The 25,423-nt window shown below is 34.4% G+C and overlaps 2 protein-coding genes across 10 annotated transcripts; both read right to left on the bottom strand.

The window, feature by feature from the left end:
• Positions 1–1,478: 1,478 nt before the first annotated feature.
• On the bottom strand, positions 1,479–6,417 carry LOC100791165 (splicing factor, suppressor of white-apricot homolog). Of its 7 annotated transcripts, none has more exons than XM_003544754.5 (4): positions 6,047–6,417; positions 4,885–5,036; positions 3,555–4,358; positions 1,479–2,991 (listed from the first exon to the last, which is right to left on the bottom strand). In XM_003544754.5, the coding sequence occupies exons 1-4, from the start codon at positions 6,291–6,293 to the stop codon at positions 1,528–1,530; spliced, it is 2,667 nt and encodes an 888-aa protein (XP_003544802.1). In that variant the 5' UTR covers positions 6,294–6,417; the 3' UTR covers positions 1,479–1,527. The 7 variants fall into 7 exon arrangements, with proteins under 7 accessions (XP_003544802.1, XP_014622432.1, XP_014622433.1 ...); XM_014766946.2 differs by lacking the exon at positions 6,047–6,417 and adding an exon at positions 4,641–4,732 and having other exon boundaries at positions 4,885–5,029; XM_014766947.2 differs by lacking the exon at positions 6,047–6,417 and adding an exon at positions 4,641–4,738 and having other exon boundaries at positions 4,885–5,010.
• Positions 6,418–10,310: 3,893 nt separating this feature from the next.
• LOC100791167 (VPS35 endosomal protein sorting factor-like) lies at positions 10,311–25,153 on the bottom strand. 3 transcript variants are annotated; one of them, XM_003545072.4, is made up of 23 exons: positions 24,953–25,153; positions 24,109–24,303; positions 23,121–23,151; positions 22,852–23,036; positions 22,103–22,262; positions 21,653–21,749; positions 21,181–21,350; positions 20,437–20,603; positions 19,840–20,025; positions 19,609–19,698; positions 19,027–19,107; positions 17,375–17,518; positions 17,162–17,244; positions 15,371–15,509; positions 15,180–15,263; positions 14,945–15,103; positions 14,769–14,856; positions 13,381–13,458; positions 13,129–13,195; positions 12,921–13,017; positions 11,924–12,040; positions 11,785–11,841; positions 10,311–10,688 (listed from the first exon to the last, which is right to left on the bottom strand). In XM_003545072.4, the coding sequence occupies exons 1-23, from the start codon at positions 25,064–25,066 to the stop codon at positions 10,536–10,538; spliced, it is 2,742 nt and encodes a 913-aa protein (XP_003545120.3). In that variant the 5' UTR covers positions 25,067–25,153; the 3' UTR covers positions 10,311–10,535. The 3 variants fall into 3 exon arrangements, with proteins under 3 accessions (XP_003545120.3, XP_006595724.3, XP_014622521.1); XM_006595661.4 differs by having other exon boundaries at positions 13,378–13,458; XM_014767035.2 differs by lacking the exons at positions 23,121–23,151; positions 24,953–25,153 and having other exon boundaries at positions 13,378–13,458; positions 24,109–24,247.
• Between the last annotated feature and the right edge of the window lie 270 nt (positions 25,154–25,423).

A 25,423-nucleotide genomic window follows, 5' to 3' on the forward strand; every position in this document is an offset into this window, starting at 1 on the left:
AAATTATATGAACAAATCAACAGTACAGAAATTGCACTTGCCCATGTCCAAACTCAAATTGCCTGTCAAAAGCTTCAAGTCCCATAGACAAAAGCTGAATCAAACTTCAATGTCTTGCCAGCACAAAATAGCAGCACAGCAGAATTTCAATAGGAAAGTCAAGTTCCTTGATTTAATTAAAACTACCATTTCCAATTGATACAAAGCATTTGATTTATATTTACTATGATGTCACAACCATTTTCAAAACCTCAATTGCTTTTGGAGTCTTTTTTTGTTGTTGGAAAACATAGAATAATGCTGAAAGAGTTTAGTGATTCGTAGTACTTATCATTGAATAATATCGTTGTTTATTTGTTGCTATTTTATAGCTTAGACACAATCACAATATTAAACGTAAACATTCAAGAACATGTCTTCTTTACCCAAAAATAAAGAGTATTCATGTGTGTAACTCTTTAAATAATCAAAATACTAATATAAAATGCTCATAGATAAATATTTATTCGAAATGCTCACATATGCTCTAGTTTTGCGAGATATTTAAATACTAAATATGTAAAACATAATATGAATTAAATTATATAACTAAATAAAATATAGTTACTCAATGATTTCTTTTGATTTAGAGGAACTATTCATAAACTTCAATTGAAAATATTCGATGCGCTGATTAGGGTTTTCCGGGAGAGTGAGGACTGGGCTGTGCACGGTGGCGTTGCGAAGCTACAAACGTGACAGAGAGTAAAAGGAAAGCTAGGGTTCTTGGCAACAGAGGAATTATATAGTGTTCTAATACGATGTCATTTACATAGTTCAATGCCCGCCACTGAAATACTTCGAGTAAGTTATAATATATCATAATACCTTGAGTAAAATAAGAGCATAAATAATTTTAAAATAAGTCTCGGTCTTTAATTTTAAACCGTCCAAAAATTTCCAGAATTTTAGATTTTTTTCTTTCCAAAAATCCTAATAATTTACTCACGAGATTATAATGTTTTGTTTGAAATATATCAATTTTTTTTGCCACATGAAATATATCCGAGATTTCACAATTCCTTTTGATTGAGAAAATAAAAATACAAAAAGATTAAAACAGAAGAGATCAACCAAACACCATTATATATTTATGTTTTATTTTAGTGATTTGAACATAAATAAGAATGCTAAAAACTTATTTACTAAAAATATTATAGTTCATTATATGGTTTTAATATTCCAATTTAACTAATTTATAATCTATATATTTTTCCTGTAATTATATCACTTGTTTCAATACTTACTTTTACCATACCAACTTAATCATAAAATTTATGCGTTATCGCAATTTGCAAAAAAAGAATCAAATTTTGCACGTTTATTATTAATTTTTACCTAACCGTTTCTTTTAATTTTAGTAGACTACTCTAAATATTATTCTTTTAGTTATTACGAAAAAATTCAGGATGTTTCCGTTGGAGCAATGGACTATGATATTACCAAAGAAGTTGAAGCAATGCAATTATTGTCAGCCCCATATAGCTTTTACAAGTTAGCCATCAACATGGCTCGAATTTTGGCTCTAAGCTCATAAGAAACATCAGTTATTTCAGGTGCTTGAGATTGTGCCCTTGCATTAGATAATCCCTCAGAAGCCTCCCTACTAGCACGTCCAACTTCACCACTTACTACTGACTTTTCCGATTTCATAATTATCTCCCCATCCTCCAGCTCTGTTTCTCTTTCAGCATGAGATTTGCTCTTATGCCTTACACTTCTGCTTCTGCTTCGATGCCTATGCTCATCATCAGATGAACTATAATCTTCATTAGAATGGCGAGAATGTCTATGCTCATGGTCTGACAAGTTATCATCCCTATGTCGTTGTTTGGAAGAGTGGTGCTCATCATCAGAGGAGGAGCTATCATATTTATGACGATGATGCCTTGAGCGATGATGTTCATCATCAGAGGAGCTATCGTGCTTGGTCCCCCTGTAAGAATATTTGTCTTTGGAGGAGGAATGTCTTCTCTTGTGCTTATGCCTGTCCCGATTGTGGTGTGAAGCGCGATGAGAGTGATGTTTTTTCCTGGATCTTTTGTGATCCCTCCTATCTTTGTTTTCTTCTTCCTCCTCTTCATGTCTACTAGATCTTGAACGGTACTTTCTTTTTGACCGGCGTTCATTATCATCAGTAAGTTTCTCCTCAGATTTCTGACTTTTATCTGAATTATTATCAATAGAAAGCTTGTCCTCAGACTTTTGACTTTTATCTGAATTATCAACATCAAATGGAACAGAACTTCCTTCCCTTTCTTTACCCACAAGATTCCCAGTCTCAGCATCTGAACCTGAAACTCCAGAGCCTGGTGGCTCGACTGATAAAGCTCGTGGCAGTTCACTTGCTCCAACACCACTTTTTAGCATGGCTGAAAACATCTTTGCTCGTTTCAATCTCTCTGCCTTAAGCTTTTGCTCTTTAGTCATGTGTGCTTCAGAGGAGTCCGCCTCACCTGCTGCTGCAATAGCTACTTTTTCTGCAATAGCCTTGGCAAAAGGGGCAGAAGCACTAGCCTTTGCCTTTACATTCAGGTTTTGATTTTCAACAAAACCTTGTGGTTGAAATGAATACAGACTACCAGTCCCAGAGCTGGACAAACACCCACCATCACTTCCAAGGCCTTGACCACTACCACTTGATGTCTTGGTAAGAGCTTCCAAATTGGGGTTTTTAATACCCCTAGTGGCAGCCTGAAGAATAGCTGCAGTTGCTGCTGCATCCATGCTAATTGTGTTTTGAGCTTGCTCTTTTGGAATTGGATCTTGACCATCCTTCTTAGACTTGCCAATAATCATCTGGAACTTTTCTTTTCGGTCCATGTCATATGGTAGATCAGAAGCCATAGATCCATGTGAAAGATTGTCTCTATCTTCATGTACAGCAGTATTATTGTCCCCTGTACGACCTGCTGGATTGTGCTTCTGGTGGCCCTTGCCTAGTAACTTAGACTGTAAACAATTAGGAAGATCAGTAAGTAGCAGCTCAAAGTCAAAATTAACAATACCTTAATCAGTCCCAAATAATTCATGGAATACACAAGGTGCACAAAATCCCTCCAGAACCCAAATAAAATAATTACCAAAAATTGAATTCCATGGAGGAGAATCTTTGAAAGGCAAAATTGAATAAAAATAACCATGACTGTTTCAATAATCCATAATTTATCACAACTACATGGCAAGGCATTATAGCTATACAGAGCATACATGCCACATGCATACAAATTTGCATGACGGACAGAAATACAAACATGATCAATGACTAATGAGAATAACCAACATTAGGGTACTGATAAGTTTGCAGGTGATAATATCAGTCAATTAAATTATGTTTTTGCTTTAGAGGGGAGGGAAGAGTAGGGTAGAAGGCATTCAATCTTGAGTGACATCGATCACACCTACAAGGTAGTAAAGTGCAAGTGCAGCTAATTTCTCAGTTCTCAGGGAACAATTTGAATCACATAAATTGAAAATTAAAAATAAGTTAATGTTAATAATTCTGAGAAACACACCTCTTCAGCAGTTTGAAGAACTTTCAGATAGTAAGTATGATATCGATTAGATGGCAGAAGAAACGGGAACCTTCCATGAGGTCGATCCTGTTCTGCCAGAACAGCCTCAAATTGTTTTCCATTTTTTAAGATGAACTCAACTATCTTCTCTATAGCTCTCTTTAAATCAGATGGAGGTTTAACAACTGGGAGTTCAATCTTAGCAGTACTCGTCACAGAAGTCTGTGACTTGTTCTGTGCATTAGAAACTGAATCCAAGCCATCACCTTTTGCTCTAGCTGTGGTAGCAGTCTTAACAGTACTGATAGAATGATTCCGCTTTATGACAGGAACTTTTTCTTTCAAAGAGGGTACTGGATTTTTAGAAATGTCTCCATCATTCTTGGCCACATCTGAATAAGATTCTGCCTGATCTATTCCTGGAGAAGTATAATTACTAACAGCATCAACAGCTCCCTCACATTCTTTTTTCTCAACATCACAAGTATTCTCAGTTGTACCATCCTCGTCCTCTCCGGATCCATAGACAGATCCAAGCAAAGACAATGCACCACCTGATTGATCAAGCCCCTGAGTCCTATTCATGTCCTCAGTTGAGCTTCCATCATCTTTGTCAACTTTCAGAAGTTCTTGGTGATCAACAAGAAACCTAAAATACGCATGAAGATGATGATTGGGCATCAGGAATCCAAAAGTTGGATTGTCTCCTTGTTTCACCCTCAGAATAATTTCTGACTGGCTTCCATGTTTGCTGACAAATGTTGCAGTCCGTGAAATAATCTGATGTACTTTCTCATTTGGAGGCTGGAAAAGAAAAACAAAAAAAAAATGTTTCTTCATCAGTAAATGTGAATTTCAAAATTAGTACAAGTATAAACTTAAAAAGGGTCTAGCCAAGCAGAATAATTTAAAAAGGATCTAGCCGAGCAGAATATTTAGACACTTGTATCTTACTAAACAAACACAAGACAACCTCACATATAATTTGGTAATGATAAAGATCAAGAAACAGAACTTTATGAAGGCATGTATCATCCCATTTGCTCTCAAGAAGGAATCAACAAATTTCTATCATCCTAATCCCACCTGCACGGCCCCTTCTCATGACATCAAAAGGAATCAAGGTGCCTGTGAATGGCTACCTTGAGTCATAAGAACTCCATTTATGCTCCGAGCATCTGAAACTTAGACATTGTAAGCCTTAGAATAACATATGTACCCTAGACAATTATCACCTAATCACATTGGTTAAACAATGAAAGGTCAATTAAATTAGTAACATCGGAAAACCACACAATTTAAAGTATATATTAAGACAGAGGTCACTCACCAGGTTATTGAGTAGGCTTTCTGGTACTGGGAATTTAGGATCAAAACTAGACTTGGTATCGTTGTCCTTTGTCTCCGTGGACACATTAGAATTTCCATACGAAAAGGCGACAGCATGAAAGCCAGTTGAACTCACTGGATCTGAACCATAATCTACACACAAAAAGGTGACATTCTTCATCAGAATCAGATATAATATAATCCTCAATAACAACAAAACTATCCAGCTAAAACAGTAGTTGCAACACAACGCCAAACTTAAATTGAAGCCAGGTGAAAACATCCTAACTAGTATTCTGACACAGGAACTGTAGCAAATTAAATTCCAACCTGCAAATGTGGAGCTTGTTGTTGTCGGAAGAAAAAAAAAACACTTGACATAGACTCAAGTGGAAGTTGGATAAAAAAAATGTTGTTCCAACATCCACGGAAAAAAAAAAAAAGTGTTTTGATAGTCATTAGCCAACAAACAACCCACCATCACCTAGTTGCCCCAACTAAATGTCATGTCTAACCAAATATATCAATGTGTCAAAATGATGAGAACAAATTGAACAAACTTGATAGACAAACCTTAGAGAATTACCCGTGACTGATTATTAATAGCCCTTGCTCTATACACACATCACAATATGTCACAAAACAAAAAATAAAAGTCCTCATTGTTACAATAATAAAGATTACGAAGGCAAGCTTATTTGTTGAATAAGATGTTCATTGCAAACCTTTCATCATGCAACGAAACATTCTAGCTAAAGCCCACAAAGAAGCAACAAAAACTTTATCTTAAACCGCTGAGCTCAATCAAAAACCATAGTTTCACTCCCAAAGTTTCCTAAGGACTTCCTCGAACCTAATTAAACAGAACTACTTCCATTTGATTGAACTCTTCTCACCGTAGCCTATATCAAATTAGGATGAACCTTGAACACTAACAAAACATCCCAACTTCTCTCCAGGGAAGAACATAAAACAAGATCAAATAAAAACGCACCAAAACAAAATCAATAACCAAAGCTCCCATAGCTTCTCGTGGTGAAAATATAAAACACAACAACCAACACAATTCCAAATAAAACAGAATCATATTTGGGGAAAATCAACTATAAGAAAGGGAAGGAACTAGAAAGTAAAAAGTATAGAGGAATTGCGTATGAGGTTACCTTGTTGTTCATCGTCGGCAGAAGAGGAAGGGAGATCGAGATAGCGCTGGTGATCGAGGTCGGGTTCGGGCGGAGGAGGGCGGCGCTTGAGGCGCGGGGGGAGGGGAGCGGAGAGAAGATGGCGGACATCGTAGCGGTCGATGGAAAGAGAGTTCCATTCGACCAGAGCTTCCGCTGAGTTCACGAACGCCGCCATGCCGTCGTCGTCGAACAGCATCGCGTGCCGCCCTGCCACCTCCAGATCCATCGCTTCTGCAACTTGGTTGATTATCAAAACGCACCTTCGTGGATCGCACAATCTCTCTCTCTCTCTCTCTAAAATATGAAAACGATGATGATTACTTGTTTGTCGCTATGGGATTTGAAAATTATGAATGAACGAATTTGGGATAATGACCCCTCGGAATGTGCCCTACCGGCTACCTCTATGCACAGGGCCCAGGTTTTAGCTGGAGTTTTGGGCCTTTGGCCCATTCGTAAACGAATATAATTAATAATAATAGTATAATTTCCATGCATTATCAACCAATAAAAAATCATGATTTTTAAAATGATTATTTTAAAAATTATCAATTTTACCGCGCATAACAATGTGTATATTTTGTTTAAAAAATACAATGTGTATAAAACTTTTACACTATCATCAGTATATTTAAGTTCGATAATAATAGTAATAATAATAATAATTAATTTAGTCTCTCTTAATGTAACTATTCTGACTTTGAAACTGATGTAGTTAGTTTAATAATAATAATTAGTTTAGTCTCTCTTAAATCTTAATGTAGCTATTAAGACTATGAAACTGATGTGGTTAGTTTGAATCAAATATCACAATTCGAGAATTCTACAGTCAAATAGAGTTTTCGGAGGTCAACTATAAGTCTATAACCAAAACTACTTAAGTAATGCCACTGCCACCAAGATGTTGAGTTTTGTCCACACTAATGCCATGCCAATTTATTTAGCGCGACCCAAGTCTGGTAAATGAAAATTTTTTGTTTTTTCATAAATTATAAAGTAGGAAATTATGATTTTTATGTTTAGAATATCATTAATAAAAAAAATCCTGAGTAAACTATGATTTCTGATAATCAATTTTAGTTCACCTTCCGTAAAACACATCCTCAAAGTGAGGGATAGAAATATAATTTTTCCAAGTGTAGAAAAAGTTTTAATTATGTATTTTACATAATTTTTAATTCTTAAAAAAATATTAAGACTAACTAAACATATTAGATATATTCACAAGAATTATGATTTTTAAGATTTTATTTTCCTAAGAATCACGTGTTCCAAATACAGATAAAGTATAAAACCATAAAGATTTATTTAAATTAGTTATATTACTATATTAGTAAAGTTACAAAATAGTGTGCACTCAATCACTATTGAGTAGGCATAACAAATAATCTCATACTTGTGGTTGTGGGTACCGGGGGAACTTATGTTGACTTTGATCAACTATAGGTATTATTCGAATTTTTTAAGTGAAAATAGATATCAAATTATATTTATACACATCATTATTATATTTTTTTTATAATTTTGTCTCAACATATATACACAATATTACCAATTTTATAAAGATTTTATTGTTATAATTTTCAAAAATATAAATCAATTAACTTAATAGTTAAATAATAAATTTTAAAATATAATTGAATTCTTAATTTTTTATTTTTTATTTATTTATTATTCATTATATTTATATATTGTTTGAATTAAAATATAATTAAAAATTTAATATATAATTTATTTACTAATATAAGTAAATTAAAATTATAAAAAAGTGTAAATTATCCACATATATACTCAAACCTAAGAAAATCCAATAAAAATGGATATTAAAAATTTAAACGTTTGTTTATTTTCAATTGCTTTTGCATTATGCGGGAATCGAGATAGACCACCCCGTTGTCATCTCTAGTAGTGAGGAAATATACCTCATTTTGAGTTCGTTCTGCTTAGATAAAATCAAAGCTCTTCAACGAGAACTCCATTGCACATCGAGTAATTCTTATAACCAAAAGCCTCAAAACTTTGACATTAGCTTCAATAGAAATCTATCGTCTGAGTGACTAATCAGCAAATTCTAGCCAAAATCAAACGTCTAATTATCGTATTCATCCTAACAAAACTCCTACTATGATAATGGTGACGCTTGTTCTTTAATGTCGAAGAATAAATACAAATTGGTTTGATAAAAAGAAAGAAACTATGAATTCTTTTGATCCACACTTTGAAGCTCAATGAGTGATGCAACAATCTAATTGATTAATGGATTGCTTACTCAGTCTATGCCTCAATCGGACATCAGAAATCCAAGTATGGCAAGACCTTGAATCTATAAAATTTGTACTCATGCGATTGTATAGATCTCTACAACGCTCACACTCTCCTTCGAGCCCCTATGGTGCACGGATTTTCCAGGGGTGCTATCGTGGACGAGGGAGGAAGAGAAGAGAGTGTTGAGGCGTTGATGACCATGGAAGATCTTGCGTTGCCACTTACCACAACTTTGGAGTTTTTTCGGTGCGACTTCAGCGGCAGATCTGACACTTTTTTTTTAGTTTTTTATTTTTTATTCTCATTTATCGTAAAGACTTGTTTTATGTATTGTTGTAGATCTTAATGTTATACGCTATATTCATAAGAAAATGCATGTTATTATAGATTTGAATCTGAAGATCTGTGTTACGTGCAGCGGCTTGTTGCTAAACTTCGAGTGTCAGCACCTCCAGAAGAAGAAGAAAGCTAAGGGAAGGGACTATGCTATTTCTCATTCATTCCATGTCCATGCTGTTATTACATATTCCTATTTATACTAAATTCTATACAACTAATTTTGGCATTTTGTGCTCTTCTAGAATATTCAGCATGCACTCCTGCACTACCCCTGCTTCAAACGAAATCCCTGAGGTAGCAAGCCTCACAATTCTCCTCATGTTTGTTGCTGTTTGCACCCGTGTGTTTGCTACCCCTATGCCTCCTTCTACCTATCACTCTCAACCCCATCAAAAACACCTTGTCCTCAAGGTGTTAGGAACCAAGCACAGGAATGGGAACAACCTAGCTTCGAGGGTTAGGAACCTCCATAGAAGAAGAGGGAGAGAGAGAGCAAGAGAGAGAACTAAGGGAAGAACTTTTCTGATATATTTTCAGCATCACATTGCAGAAGCGCTTCTTACACTACATAAGGGCTACTAAGGGAAAGTTCCCAATAGCAATAATAAGAAAATACACAAATCCAGGGAATATCCTAACAAAATGATATTCTCTTATTCACCACTACAAAGGCACTACCAGAAAGATACGAATCCTACTACACGCTTCATGTACGTGCGATACATGCAGCATGTGTCATAGCTAGTCACGTAATCCCAGTTGTTGCCTCTCTTTTTGGGTCTCACACTTTTTTGCTTCTTGCAGACCCCTTACTTCCTACAATCCCATATTACTATCCCTATCAATCTGAGTTTAATTTTTATTTATGGATGGTGGTTTTTTTTATTTGGATGTGCAAAAGAATGATGATGGAGTGTGATGGAAGGGAGAGGAGGGGACCGAGAAAGAAGCAGGGTATTTCGTAAAATAGAGAGAAAAATCTAATGTAAATGGTTCTACAGTAGTCTATCGGTGTAATATTAATATACACGGAAGAATGATGAAGTGTGATGGAAGGGAGAGGAGGGGACCGAGGAATAAGCAGGGTATTTAATAGAATAGAGAGAAAAATCTAATGTAAATGGTTCTATAGTAGTCTATCTGTGTAATATTAATATACACAGAAAAATGATGATGGAGTGTGATGAAAGGGAGAGGAGGGGACCGAGGAAGAAGCAGGATATTTCACAAAATAGATAGAAAAATCTAATGTAGATGGTTCTAGAGTAATCTATCGGTGTAATATTAATATACACGCACCGTGCAACCCATTCTAAAAGTAGTATTTGCACCATGATACCCATTAGGGGTACCCCACGCAAGAAGCCGCCATGTTTCTCACACGGTACTTTTGTTTCGCGTATTTGGAACAACAACTGTATGCTTTCAAAAGGGGATCGTCATCAGTAACTGAATGTTTTCACTGAATTAAAGGTACTTTGGAGAATTAATGGCGTGAACTCAATCCGTCATAATTTTTTTAGATGCAGTTATGCTAGCCAAAATTAGTTTAACTATTCAGTTAAGAGGAAGATACTAAGGTCAATTGAATACTGTAGAAAATTTAACTTTATGCCCCGTTTTTAGTTCGTTCACGATATTTAGAAGTAATAAATTTGATTCCTAGAGGAAAGAAAAAGAAATAATAAATTTGCAACAAATAAGCCCCCTCGTTCAAAATAAAGAAAAATAAGAGGGAGGGAAAGACAAAAGCTCGTTCCTTACCCACACGGAGAAAGAACATTTTCAGAGAGAAAAAAAACCCAGAGAAAACAAGGTTATAAATAGATGTCACGAGTGACCTATCAGCCTAGATGAACACAAATCATACAAAAGTAGACACCATAGTCCCTACAGAAGTTGGCGATTGCTTGTTTAAAAGTTGAATGGTTGACTGGAGGTATCTGTCTTTGGCACTCAAACATGACTTGGCAGTTTCGACCAGTGTAAGACAAGAAGACAATAACTCATTGCTTAGCTGTCAACAATCAAGAAAGAAACCATTATTAGAAAGCTGAAGTAGAATCTGCACATGATTCAGATACAACTCTGCAAGTTCCAAGCAACCAAATTCATTTGCAATTTGTGGTTACAAGTTACAACAGAGTATGATGACTTTCAACAAGGATTGATCCCCTAACATAATACCAGTTAAGGCTATGCTAAAAATGGATAATTCAAACAAGAATATGTTACGAATTACAATAGAAGATTATCATGGGGACTCATAAGAAAACGTATATTCTGACTTCCTTTTTCTGTTCCATTCAATCATTAGGATTAAGGGGTATTTCACCCATAAGGACATACAAGGGTGAAACAGAACAATTTTGTTGAACCTGAGAAATGAAGCAAACACGTATTTCAATTAGTAGTTAGTTGGGTGTCTATTAGTGAGGGAGTGGGGTAGGTTGGTTGGGTGGGCTGCCAGGGCGGCAATAGTGAAACAAAAAAAGCATATTGCCTATAAATATTAAATAAAGAGGGGAGGTTGAGAGAAATCATCTTATCATTTGAGAAAGGATAATTTGAATCTTGAATATCCAGGGAAATCGTTCGTTTGGTATCTTCAAAACCTAGCCAAAGGCTGCAACCACATTGGCACAGCAATTGGGATTTAGGGTTCATCAATAAACATTCATCCTTTCCCTCATAATTATATATTGAATCGGTTTCTCTGACAAAAACAAGGACATTTCATTTGCTTCTACCTTTTATAACAAAATGCTGCAAACTATATTATATACGTATAGTGAACAATGTTGTACATAAATTTCTGCTTATCGTTAAAGAAATATTAGACGATTACCATGAATGGGATTAATCTCATGGGGATGCCGGGGCAGAGACCATATATATACACATACAGACACACTACAAACCAGTTAATGGGTTAACTGCTTGTTGATTTAAATACCCATTTGCCAGGGTATGATGCTTAAATTGGAAATAGTTTTGTAATGTTTTTAAAGAATTTATAAATTATAATCTTAGTCCTCTTTTTTTCCTTTGTATTTTCTCCCCACGTCAATGATAGTGAGAACTAAGTTCAAAACAACTATAGAAGAGCTTACCATGAAAGAAGAAGCAATGCAATTGCAAGCTTCAAGTGCCATAATTCCTCGAGCAGCCTTTATTTTGTTATAATAAATCAGTATTGTTATAATTGGTTAAATAAATCAAACACTATTAATTCAGCCAAAATGATGATACCTGGGAAGGTTCTTGTTGAACGGCACTAAGCAGGTTCTCAAGAACAAGTTTAGACAAAGAAACAAGCTCTTGGTTGTACGATGAATCCCCGTAGTATAACATGTCATTGCCTGGAATCTGGAAAGGAAAAAAAAATATTGTTTTGAGGATTAAGATACAAAAACCATAAACCATAACATGTCAGGAACACCTTGATTTACAAAACCATATACCTTACACTTGTTATAGTCAGTGCAAGTATGAAAAAACAAGTGAAACTAAAGAAAAACCTTCGTTAGAAACCGGTTAGTAGAACTGTTGAAAGTCAAAATATAATATTCTGGTACATGAATAATAGTGGTTTATAGGCAGATGTATAATTAATGTAATTAACCGATAAACATGCATCCACTGTGTATTCAAACACATGGTTTCCAGTCTATTATTCCTTTGTTTCTCCTGTTTTAACAAGAACTAACATCTCAAATGGCATTATAGTGGAACAAGGGATTATGGCTTCCGCAGACTATAGAAATCTTCATTTCAACAACGATTGAATATAGATAATCATATAATAAAATAGTCTCACCTCTCCACCTCTATGTCCCTGCAGGTTTTTTCCAAAGGAAAAGAAAGGTCTTCGCAGGTAAAATGTGACTAATCAACTAGGGAAGATCAATGCATAAGCAGACAAGGACATTACTGAGCTTTGCTTATAAGACAGAAAGCAGGGGAAGTTTGAGAGAAAAGTAAAGGGAAGGCAAATTAGACTCACTAACTGGCTCAGAATAATTATACTACATTAGCTTAACCCTAGACCTTTACTTATACTGGAGCTATGACCACCAAATGACATTTATATCCACTACTTTGGACACAAAACAAGAAGCAAGACTTCTCTAAATACTCTTCAACAAACTTCAATGTTTTGTCCATTTTGGAGTGAAAGAGTAGATATGTCATCTTTATTCCATTAATGCAATTGAAAAGACGAAATGCAAAGCTATACCACTTATACCTGTGAATTTGCATGATATGGCAGTCTCTTTTGTGATAAAGTTGTCAATAATAATATGATAGCAGAAAAAATTTGTGCCCTCATTTTTGGTTCAAACCTGCAAGGGTTTTCAATTCATTCATCGAATAAGATGCACTAAGGGAGAGAAGAGATTAAAACAATAAGGGAAGTATTCTGGGGTGGGTGGTATATCCCAAAGAAAACTTACCAAGACCGGGAGCTGATCAATGTAAATAAGCTATTTGGGAAATAGGTGACTGGTAAACTAAGAGTACCTTCAATAAAGTTGAAGAAAATCATAGTAAATACATGCATACAAGGAAGAGGTTAAAAGGAACTTGATCTCTAACCTAGTACCTATATATTTCTATACAAATTTTAATAATGGAGGCATCCCAGAAAGAGAGATTTTGAAGTGTCTATGTATATCAATGTGCAAAGCTGAAACAATATTTACAACCTGGAACCATAATTAAGAAGCCACATAGCTTTCTAATAGATGAAACTAGTCCTTCAACATCAGTTGGAGTTCGGAAGCCTACAAAATCAAGCAAATCAACAGTCAATTATATTATAAGAATGCTATCTAGAGTACTGACAAAAGTCATTTTTCAGAAAGAAGCCATGGTGGCACAGTTAATGTATTTTAACTACATTAAAAACAAAAAAATGCTGATACAAGCAACCAAAAGACCAAAGAGAATGATGCTCAATAAAAACCCCTCTTGCAAAAAAATGGCAGGTGTCTTACTGTCTTTAACATATCGAAGTATCCAATTTTATTTTAGTTATTTATAAGAACTATTGCTAGGGTACTTGTATTCAAGAAGAGGTTAGTATTGTTTGATCACATTTCCTTTTTAAGTTCTAACTTTTACTTAGAAGCCTTGGGTAACAACAATATAGGGAAAATAACCCTAAAGTTTGGCACCAAAAAATTTCCATTACAGTTAATATGATATTATTAGCCAAATGATAACATAATTTACCACTGAATGACTTTATCCATTTCAGTTTGTATATGATGAAGCATAAAACTAATTTAACCAATGATCTACCTATTTTAGCTCTGATACATCATTTTCAGTCAACTACAAATATATATTAGATTGCTAGTTGCTGACTGGGTTAATCAATAAATGAAGTGAAATGGAAAATATTTTCACAAGTTGCACCTTCGGATCATTTACCATTGCATTATTATAGACCATGCATGTATATAGGTTCTACATCAACATCTTATTGGAGACTTAACTGTATAATATAACAATTTCCATGTTAGCTTTTAATCTCTATGTTATAAGAATCCCCAATCTTTGTTGGGCTTTAGGAATTTGAAAGATTTATGAAGTTCATAAATGGCTTCAAATCATAAGATATTCGATGAAAGGATAAAAGAGAAAATAAAAAAATAAAAAAGATGCTCAAATTATTGTATTCAAATCATTAGATACTCGACAAAGGAGAAAGAAGAGAAAAAAAAAGATTTACAAAGTTCATAAATGCCTTCAAATCATTAGATATTTGAAAAAAGGGGATAAAAGTGAAGAAGAAAAAATGCCCAAATGATTGGGCTTTCTTCAAAACAATTGACTGAATTGAGTTACTAAAAAATATAAAACAATTTATAGTTTGGACAACATGAACAAGTTTTGGTTGTGAATCGTGATAATTGTTCTCAAAACCTTTTAACCACTACTGTTTCATCATAGCACATACAAAATTAACATTGAATAAATTTCACAAAATAGACATGCCACAAGTAACAAATGACAAGGATTCAATTTGGTTCTTAGTACTTCCAAAATGCGTCAGCAACAAATTTACAGGTTTTACATATCAACTAACCATCAATTATGTCTAAGGTATGCAAACAGCTGATTGCTGAATCAATCAATCCATCTGAATGAGAAACCAAGCCCCCTAAGAATGCAACCTGAAAAATTCAAACTATGAATCCATGAAAAATATAAAAGTAGCAAAAATAAATACCACATTGATGTGTCAAGAACTGACATACCTACCTCTGCAGTTTCTAGAAAAAGATCAAACTGCCTGTGAGCAGAAATAGAAGGTATTGTGACTTCACTAAATGTAACACAGGATTTGACAAAATTCAGATGTTTCTTAGCACATTTCAAAGCTTGAATTGCTAAAGAATTGCTAGAGTGAACAAGAGTTTCCTGCAAGAAAGCAAGATAACTTTAACACTTATAGCAGGGCATTTTGCCACAACTTTTAAAAAAAACAAAGACAAACCTTAAGCTCATTTAATCTACCAAAAGCTCCTCGGCAATCAACCAGAAATGCTAAATGGTGTTCCATCTCTGTTCCATAATCTACCTAGTGAATAGAGGCAATTAAGAGTCAACATTCATATCATGGAAAAAACATTACCACAACTAAAGAAAGGACCATAGAGACAAATAATATCAAAAGGAACAGGTTACCATGTGCACAAAGCGAGCTATTGAACATGCCACTTGGCCATCATCATCTTTCATGTTCATAAACTCTATATTATTATGTAGAGCCAGAGAAATTTCAAAAAGCAACTGTATGCTCGTCGGATCACTAATGCGACCATTCCTGCTTGACAAATAATAACAGATAATTCCAGGGTAATGAAATGAATACTTAACAAATTATACTCACCAATCAGAGAGATAGAATCAAGAGTATGTTGCAGGCAGATAGCATATTATGAAACAAAAACATTTGAAAATGCAAAAGTAAACTCTGTAGTGTGGATACATGGTTAAGTTTTGATTCAGGATCTGTATGTAATTTCCCATGGAACTTTTTTTGAAAGAAAAAAAATCCCATCAATTTTAATTGGGTTTCAATGACTTTATTTAATGTTAGCAAAGCTGACTCAATGTCTTAGCCTTATAGCAATTCATGATTTAAGAAAATAAAAGTTCAAATAAGATGTATTTTTCAAAATTAGATCTAAGATAGTAGACTTAAAAGTGTAAGTCTGTATAGGTTCTGTGATAACAATTATCTACGTTAGTGCAGTCACTTTACAGCAGCTTTTATGTGCAAGTACAGCCTATACAGGGGATTTAGGAGAGGAAAGAAATGAATGGTTATATGAAATTGTACAATATTAGTAGGTATTTTGGTGTATTTAACGCAGCCTAATTTTGAATGGTGAGCTTGGAGAGAAGAACTCAACTTTTGAGTGGATTTAAAATATCATATGCAAAAATGACTTGTTTGGATATCAAATCCAAAGAAGGGATTTCAAAATGAAAAAAATTTGAAAACTCTCACCCCAAAACTCTAGTGCACACTCTATCACTTTTGCACCTCTCTCCTTTTTTCTCTTTGACACCACTCTCTCTTCCACACCTCTCACTGTCTCTCCCTTTCTCTTCAACACCTCCCTCCCTCTCTCTCCTATCTCTCTTTTGTGCCTCTTTCATTTCTGCATCTCTTTTCTCCCTTTCCCTCTCTCTCTCCCCCTTTCCCTCTCTTTTGCACCTTCCCCCCCCCCCCCCCCCTCTGCCTCTCTATTTATTCAACTCTGTATGGCCTTACAACTCAAAAGAAAATGTTTTTTTTTTTTAAATTGCCACAGAAGTAAAGGAATTTGTTAAATTTTAATATAAAATCATTCACATTTCTTCACCTAATAGATCAAATTTTGGGTATAGTTGGTTCTTCGCATGATATCAAAGCCTCTAATGACCAAGCAGTCTAGAAGTTGATCCTTGTCACACTAATTCTAATAAATGAATTTCAGCACAAGATAAGTGGACTTGCAATGTTCACACTTCAAGCCCCAAAGCCTCTGGCATGTGGAGGCATATTAGAGATGTAATATAAAATCATTTATGGTAGTTGGTTCATGACAGAGTTTGTACACAAATATCAATCAACTCAATTAAGTAACAAAAGTTAAAAAATCTTATTCCTCAAACTCTCAAAGAACATACATAACATATACAAACTAGATGTTGGAAAACCACCTTAATTGCGGTCACCCCTAGCCCATCTTAATTGCAGCCTCAAGGGTGAAGGTTTAGTCTCACATCGACTAGTGATATGGACAAGTTAATATATATAAATGGGGGGGAAACCCTCACCTTACTAGCCGGTTTTGTAAGGCTTAGTTAGGCTCAAACCCAAAATTCTAAGACTACAGAACCAAGGTATGTCACATGTGAGTGTCAATAAGGGTGATATGGAATGAAAGGAGTTGAGCAAAACAAAATGTTTGTGATAAATGGTACCTTGTCGCCATATTAAGGATATGCAAAAAGACAACATCCTGTGACTTGCCATACATTACATCCAAGATTTCAGGAAACTGATCCTACAAAATAATAACAACAACAACCCAAATCACCACTAGTATTTATAGGACATGTATTGAAGAATGAATGATAAAGAAAGACGTAAAAAGAAAGATGATCAAGTACAACAAGATATTATTAGGAACATACCAGAGAAAACACATCTTCCAGATGCTTAAAATGAGACAGAAGCTTCACCACAAGAGATTGCAAGCTCGGCATTTCATCCTCTGTAACTCCTTTATTCCAAGTACGCTTTGAAATGCCTTCCAAAATGATTTTCAAATGGTTATCCTGGCATAAACAATTGTATTTAGAGGAAAGATTACAAAAGAAAATATTAAATATTATTCTAGTCATTTGAAAGTAACAGGTATATCAATTTGCAACTAAACTTTGTAATCAGATAACAATTTATCCATCAAGGACCAGAGTTTAAATCTCAATATTTTCTATGGAATTTCTTTAAATTGTCATATATATGTTTGACTGACGATTGTCTACTTAAAGAACATACCAATAGATAGAAAGAAAGAATGTAAAGAAAGGAGGACAGGAAATCGTTCTTGCACAAAAAAGCTTAGAAACTTAGTTCCAGAATTTTTTTAGTTATAGATCTCTTGTTACTTTTGGGGGATTGGCTTGTACTTAGCTTCCTTATCATTTCAGTTCATAGGTACCCTTACCCTATTGACTATTTAATCAAGACAAGTATTATTGGCAATTCATTCAGCACTAAGGAATCAAATTCACTAAATTCTTGCTAAAAACACTTTGCCATTAATTTGTTCCAATATGGACATCAAGCTTCATTCAGAAGGAGCACGTTCAATATCTAAGAGATTGGAATCAAGCAAGTTGTAAATTAAAAATTCAAAGCCTGAGATTTAGCAAATGGGATTTACTGGGAAGCAACAAAGCTTGCCAGCACACCCACCCAACCTACAAAACTATAATATGTCGATATACTGTGTAGATCTAGATGATGATGACACAAATGCCAAACATTGGCCTTGTAGGAAACATTTGGGTAATATAATGTTAACTGCCAAGTCAAGACAATCATTAGTTGCTCCTAAAGAGTTTCAAAGCTCAAACCTCTCCTTGCTGAAGACTTACGATTACTCCTACTTCCTTTTGTATCTCTTTTCTTATTTAATTCTATTAAAAGAATTTATTGTGAGAAGAAAGGATATGATACAGAAGAATTGTTCTTTCTGTCTATTTATTTAATTTTTTATTCCTGCATCAAATTTACATTTACATTATAGAATGTCAATCAACTGTGATTATCAAATTAGCAACAAAAGGATAAGAACTGCCTTAAAGCCCAGCTTAGCCTTTGAAGAAGTTTTAAAATTGATGTAGATTTAAAATTGCATAGATAGCCAGAAAAGAAAGTTGTGTAGCTTAGAACATGGATCCTATTGAGCTCACTAAATTAATCAAACGTGCACCATAAAACCAATGCCTTAAGCAGACACAAATTTCAGTGCCATGGTAATATTTAACACCTGTTTATCACAGCTTTACAAGGATAATTAGTGCCACTGTTCCTTAAGCAATATAGTTAGTTAAAAAATATCTAAACCTTAACATTTAATATTTTCTCAGAGAAATAAAAAGGTGATTACTACAAATGCATAAATTTCAGCCAAAATCATCTATACCATGTAAAATGGTCAACAGTTTAGTGCACCCAAGTGACCCAACAAAGAAGATACATAATGGCATAAGAAACCTTTTTCAGAAGACATGGAGAACTAATAACAGTCTGATTCTACTCACTCACTTGAACTTACCATCTGATTCTGAAGAATAAGATCAGTATAAGCATCTACAACCTTCAGGTATTCGTCAAGGCTATCATACAGAGCAATAACCTAAAGTTGCAGCCAAATTAGAGAACAAATGAAATACCTGGAGGAAATAATGACAGTTGAAAGCATGCTTACAAATGATGTCCAGACTACACATTTTTTACAGAGGTAAAAATTACCATATACTCAAATTGACCAGGAGTGGAGAGCATAGATGTTGGATAAATTACCAAAAAAAATATCTTGATGTAAATAACAGGGATTACTGGTATGTTAAAAATTAAAAATGGGGAGATTTATGTACAAACAAGTGAAGGTATATATTATTTATAATATGCTAAGGGGAAGAGTATATGATTGTTTAGCTTTCAATTAATTATATAGAAGGCTAGAATCAACCCCCAATTATCACCTTACCACGAGAGGAAACAACAAAGAAAATACACAATTTCCCCCAAGGTGTAGATGGATGAAGAGATGAAGATTTAAAAATATATGCAATGGCAAAGAACCTAATAATGTAACTCTGAAAGGATGCAAGATGGGCTAGAATTTTACAAATACCTGAATAACTTTATCTAACACAGCATCAACAATATCAACAGGGGATTTTCTTTCGTACAGCCTGAATCCAAGCAATCTGTAATTCATATGCTGTATCACAAAAAAGAAGAACATTAAAACCGCAAATTGGAAAAACTTAAACGAAGATGCCTCTATAATAAGGTAAAATGGTAAATACTTTATAATGTGTACAAGAAGTATCCAGGTATGATAGAAATTGCAAAAGTATACCTGATCAAAGGAATTATCCTTGCTAAATTCAATGAGATGAAGGATCTGCACAACATTGGAACTAACTACTTCTATAGGGAGTTCCTTCAGTAAATGATGAAGAATGATTGAAACACATGAAACACTCCCCAAATCCTGTTGATTCTTCATCAATCCAAACTCTGATAAAACTTCATTGACTTGTCTCTTTAGCACAGTTAGCCATACTTAGATCAGCATAAAACATAGGATATAGAGGGGAGAAAAGCAGGAAAAACATTAGCAAACTGACTTTCTTTTTCCTACTATCCAGTTTTTGACAAGATAACGACAATAATTCTTCATGAAGATTAAGATATAAGACTTGAGTTTTCATTATGATAATGAGAAGAACCCCAACCATTTAGCTAATTATATGTGCATACACCTGTTTCATGAAATTTCAACCTGCAATTCCACTCCCTTGAAATGCTCATGGAAAATTCAAAATAGAAGAGCAAACATACTAATCAATGAAATTTCAATTATACACTTTTGTATAACAAGATATATGGAAATATGATCATATATAATATATCCAAAACAAGTATACTTTTGAAGAGAAACTTCATCACATACCTGAGACAACCCAGTAAATATACACTTCATAATATACTCAATGGTTGGTTCCATCAGACTGACTTGCAATTTTTTGTTGAGTTTAACATTTTTATGAGTTCTTTCATTGGCTGACAAGATTTGCATCAAAACAACTCTGATGTCATTGACACATGTAACAAGATAGCCTGTTCCAGTTGCACAATTTATGAAATAAGTTTTATGAAAATAAACATGAGAAAGAAGTATGTAACAGCAATCGGATATATTAAATTCAGAATGAACAAAGTCAGTGACCTTTGCATCCCATTTCAGAAAAGGAGCAAGAGAAAATTAATCAGAGGCAACTAAGCACTGCTATAGAGCACAAATTTTCATATAGGAAAGAGTATGAAGCAATAATCTAGATTCATTGATTCTGTTTTATCAGTATAACTAATACAATGATGTGTTAACCAGCTGACTTTTCACATTCTAAACAACTTTCTAAATTTGGCAATTTATGGAAGAAATACAAGAACTTTAAACCAGAGTATTTGTGACTGTACTGACACCAAAGAATATATAATATTTCACACTAAGGTCTTGGATTACAGTTCGTAAGAGTGTTAGAGCATTATGATAAACAATTGCGTATGTAAAGGTTAGACCAAAATATATCTAAATACATACAGGTCGTATTTTAACAATTAAAAGGGGTCCATCTGCTTCTTGTTTACATTTTTACACATCTTAAGGATAGATATATAATATCAACAAAAATACCTATATCATGTGAAGGCAGCTTCTGAGCACAGTGAGCCATATAAAGACGGCAATATGCAGATGCTACTGGATCTCCTAATCCTCTTATCATCATTACCAAGCGTCGGAGGCTGTCTAAAGGTTGCTCAAGCAAAAACCGCCAGCAAGGCAATATTGCCAGCTCCAAGTAACTAGTACAATTTCAGATAAACAGTCAGCAAATACCAGTCACTGAGAAACAGTCTTTAGTGCAACAGCTTGTTAAAATTCAAAATGTTATTGACAAAATCTTTCAAACTTTTCTGAAAATGTCTATATTGTAGCAACTTTTCAAGCAATATTGACAGAAAAAATGCTTATCAGTTGTCACATCACATTAAACATGGCATCAGAAAGTCTCGAACCAACACAAACAGAAGAGAAGAAAAATAACTTCAGGGGAAAAAACATGTACAGAATAAATTAAATACAGGGCATAGGATAAGGACTTCACATGCGTGGAAGAAGCTCTTGCACAGCACCAATTTTGTTGAACCAGTTATAGCAAGTTTCTTTGGCATCAGCACAAATATCCCTTGCTTGAAAGTTTTCTACAAGATTCAAATAAAACATTTAAGAAAAAAGATGTGACTTCTAAAAGTGGTCCATTTATCTAATGCAGATCATCAAGATTGTATAACATGTACAAATTAGTTCCTATAAACAAGATACAAGATACAAAATGAAACATATTTGGTGGCTTCTGATGTTTGAGATATTCAGAACCTTTTTGCAGTTAAAACACAGAATCCTTAGTCTTCAAAACATTAGCATGAAAAAGATTTAATGTTGAAAAACTATTAGCACCCTCAGACAAGCCACAAGCTTAACCTGACTAAAATACATAAATACAGATTATGGAAGTAAACAACATTTTGTGATGAGTTTCAAATTGACAAAGGACCTGCTAAGTTGCAGCGTAAAGCTCCATCTTCGGAAAACTCAGCTTTCCGCTTTATGCGTTGCCAAACCAGGTTCCCAAGCATATCCATGATATCTGTGACAAGAACAAAAAGTGTAGGATAAAACTCAAATACTGACGTATCCATCAGAAGCTTAGCAACCTGCAAACAGAATAATCAGTTTCAGACCCTCGTAATCAATCATAATCAAGACAAACTTAGACAAGAAATGAAAATAAATCAGTATGATTTCACTCCCACTCCGAAACTAAGTATAAAAACGAGTTATATTTTAAATGGGTAGGCCCATCTCTCTAAGTCCCTAGTATTTTAAAATCTTGTTAAACCAAATTAAACAACATTTGTATTCTGGCATATAAATATTACTAAGAGTAAAGAAAGTACAGGCGGAAAAGAAAATACAAAATGGCATATCCATTTTAAAGGGCTCGTTAATCCCTACACTATCTGATAAAGGGGAAAATAGATTATCCCAGAAAAAGGGATTATCCCAGGTCTCTCCCACTTTTCTGATGAAGAGCTTCTTCAATCAGCCCACCCAATATTTCTTCAACAATTTACTCGACACCCTCTCAACCCCCCACCTTCACAATTGTTTCCATCTCTCTCTCCAGCTAAATGGAATAACTAAAACAAAAATGTCTCTTTTTTCATTTAAAAAGCCAAAAGGTGATTTCACTCATACAAACTATAATGTTGAAAAGAAATCATTAAATACATCAAAGTTCACCTTTATGGATAACTTTAAGGATGTCACTCGATCTTCAGCAAGCCAGGAACGAGTAATTTCATCTTTGAGTTCATGTAGTCGAGAAACATACTCCTGCCACGTAATCGTCTTGACACCCTCGTCTGCGAATTTTTGTGGATCCTCCAATTCCTCCAAGTGCATATTTGTTGAAGATTTCTCAAGTACTGAAAATTGGGAGGTCACATAACTAAGTGAAGATAAATAAAGGATAAAACAAAAGGAAAAACAATGTAAAAATATTGCCATACATTTTCCACTTCTCGTTAAAACATCGGGCATCTGTAATTTAAAGAATAAATAATTAGATAATTATAATAAAAACTGAAAGGGTTAGAGATAAAGGATCAAAACTGGTTTAAGAATATAAGGGATTATTTACCTATCTTACTTTAAGACCTATCCTCTACCAATCAACATTGCACAATAGAAATTACAGATGTATGTTAGTATATAGTAATTAACTGCTATATCTTACACTTCATAAGAATATTTCAAAGTTTGTGAACTTTTTTCAACAGAAGGTTAGCTCATATGAGCAGTGTTATCTGGCAACTAGCATAGGGCCCTTAAAATGCAAAATCATAAACAACAATGCCCATCCCAAGCTCGATTCATTATCTTTATAGCTGAGAGGTGGAAAAAAGAATAATTAAGGAACCTAAGGTGAAATATGAGATGTATTAATAAATGGTTGAATATTTAGAAATATCTTGGTCAATATTTATTTTTATGCACAACACATATTCACAACTTTCCCAAGTCTGCTCCAGCCAGATAATACACCTCTCCCTTAAAAATGTTTAATGATTGATATCCGTTAATGTAGTCAATTAAAATGTTTTAATCACATGGAAACCAATAAAACAGTATCAGATAGTTCTACTGTTTTCCATACAGAAAAATGTCTGGCCTTTCCCTTGCCAGCTAAAACAAAGACACGGAAAGAATGAATAACCCTTGCAGAAGGAGGTAATGTCCAAATTCACACTGGTTGAACCTAACTTGCCAGCAGTATCAAAATTCACATCTATGATCTAAACTGATCTACCACCACTGACAATTAAGAATGTTCAAAGCCAATCTACAGTGTCATCACAATGCATGCTTCCATCATATGCAGCAAACTGTATTTGCCCTTAGCTATCTTAGATACCACAATATTTTTATTTTAATTTTATATGCAGTATATCTTTAAAATTTATGTAAACTAGAAAAAGAAAATACTGTAAAACTTACTGAAGCAACGGAAACCATTTTGGAGACAGGAAACCTCTGCGTTAGTAATCTCCTGAAAGAGGTCCACTCCTTTGTTGGCTGATGATCAGCAGCTTCATTCAAGTTGTCATGATCAGGAGGGGCGGCATTTGCATCATTATTAGTTCCTCTCAGTGGATCATAGAAATCAGTGTTCCCACAATCTATGGCATCAACCTAAAACAAACATATCAACAAATAAATGAATACTGTCAAAAGCGCAAGATATGTAAAATTTTACCGTCACAAATCAACCTAAAAAACACGACCACAGTTTTTTATATATATTTTCATTAAGCAAGTCAACAAATATTTTCATTAAGCAAGTCAACAGAAATTAGTAAGTCCTAAATTGTAGTTACTTACGAAATCCTTCCTAGTTCCCGACCTCCCCTCCTTTCCTCAGCTCTTAGTGCACTATTGCAGTGTTACATAAACTACTGGCATGCAACTCATGACTATGATTGTTTGAATATATATCCAGATTACATCAGATTTTACAGAACTAATTACACTCACATCACTCGTTTCAACAATATCGAATCATTAGACTATATGAAACAGGATAAAGGTATCTACACATGGAAAGTTCGATAGAAGTTAATTTAACTGAATGATTAAAATCCTAGGCGTTTTCTTATTTCAGGATGATACAACTGAATCCTAACTCTACGCAATAAAAAAAAAACTGATATATTTCGTGGTGCATCCGAAACGGTGAATGCAACACCGATTCTGGATAGTCACAACAACTGCTCAAGCAAGGTAGCCTAATTGTTAACAGAAGAAAAACAAATTGCGAGAGAAATTGTGATACGAGAAAGACCTGGGAGAGAGGTGGAGGTGGAGGTGGAGCAGAGAGAGGATGAGCTCCGGCGCGTAGGCGAGGGAGCGCGTGAGATTCAAGCTCGGCACTGTAATTTCGATGTCTGAACTCCATGAAGAGAGAGAGAGAGAGGGAGGGATTCGGGGTTTTGTCTTTTGTTTTTTTTACAGTGACTTGGACAAGGAAAATGCAGGATCGGTGTGAGAAGAAGCTGGCTATCAAATTAAATTTTTTTTTACAATTTTATATTTATATATTAAGATATATAAATATCAATTTTTTTTCTTTTAGTCATGTACATTTAGAAAATGAAAATGTTGCTTTTTATTTTATTTTAAGCTTTTGAAGACATTTCTTTCTCTATACGTGGTTCTCAATCTCATCATCATTCATAGTTACATTTGAACTTTTGTTTTCAGCTACATAAGTTTAGAGTTTAAAACATGAACTGAAATTCAAAAATCAATTGTA

The sequence above is a fragment of the Glycine max genome, chromosome 14 (assembly GCF_000004515.6).
Source record: "Glycine max cultivar Williams 82 chromosome 14, Glycine_max_v4.0, whole genome shotgun sequence".
NCBI lineage: Eukaryota > Viridiplantae > Streptophyta > Magnoliopsida > Fabales > Fabaceae > Glycine > Glycine max.

Coding starts and splice junctions, on each gene's coding strand:
- LOC100791165 (XM_003544754.5), bottom strand. CDS start 6,293: ATGGATCTGGAGGTGGCAGGGCGGCACGCGATGCTGTTCGACGACGAC. Junction 4,359..4,884: donor AAAGCCTACTCAATAACCTG/GTGAGTGACCTC, acceptor TTTCTTTTCCAG/CCTCCAAATGAGAAAGTACA. Junction 2,992..3,554: donor TTCTTCAAACTGCTGAAGAG/GTGTGTTTCTCA, acceptor AATTGTTTACAG/TCTAAGTTACTAGGCAAGGG.
- LOC100791167 (XM_006595661.4), bottom strand. CDS start 25,066: ATGGAGTTCAGACATCGAAATTACAGTGCCGAGCTTGAATCTCACGCG. Junction 19,108..19,608: donor TGTTAGATAAAGTTATTCAG/GTATTTGTAAAA, acceptor CTGCAACTTTAG/GTTATTGCTCTGTATGATAG. Junction 13,196..13,377: donor CTTAATTATGGTTCCAGGTT/GTAAATATTGTT, acceptor ACTTTATTGAAG/GTACTCTTAGTTTACCAGTC.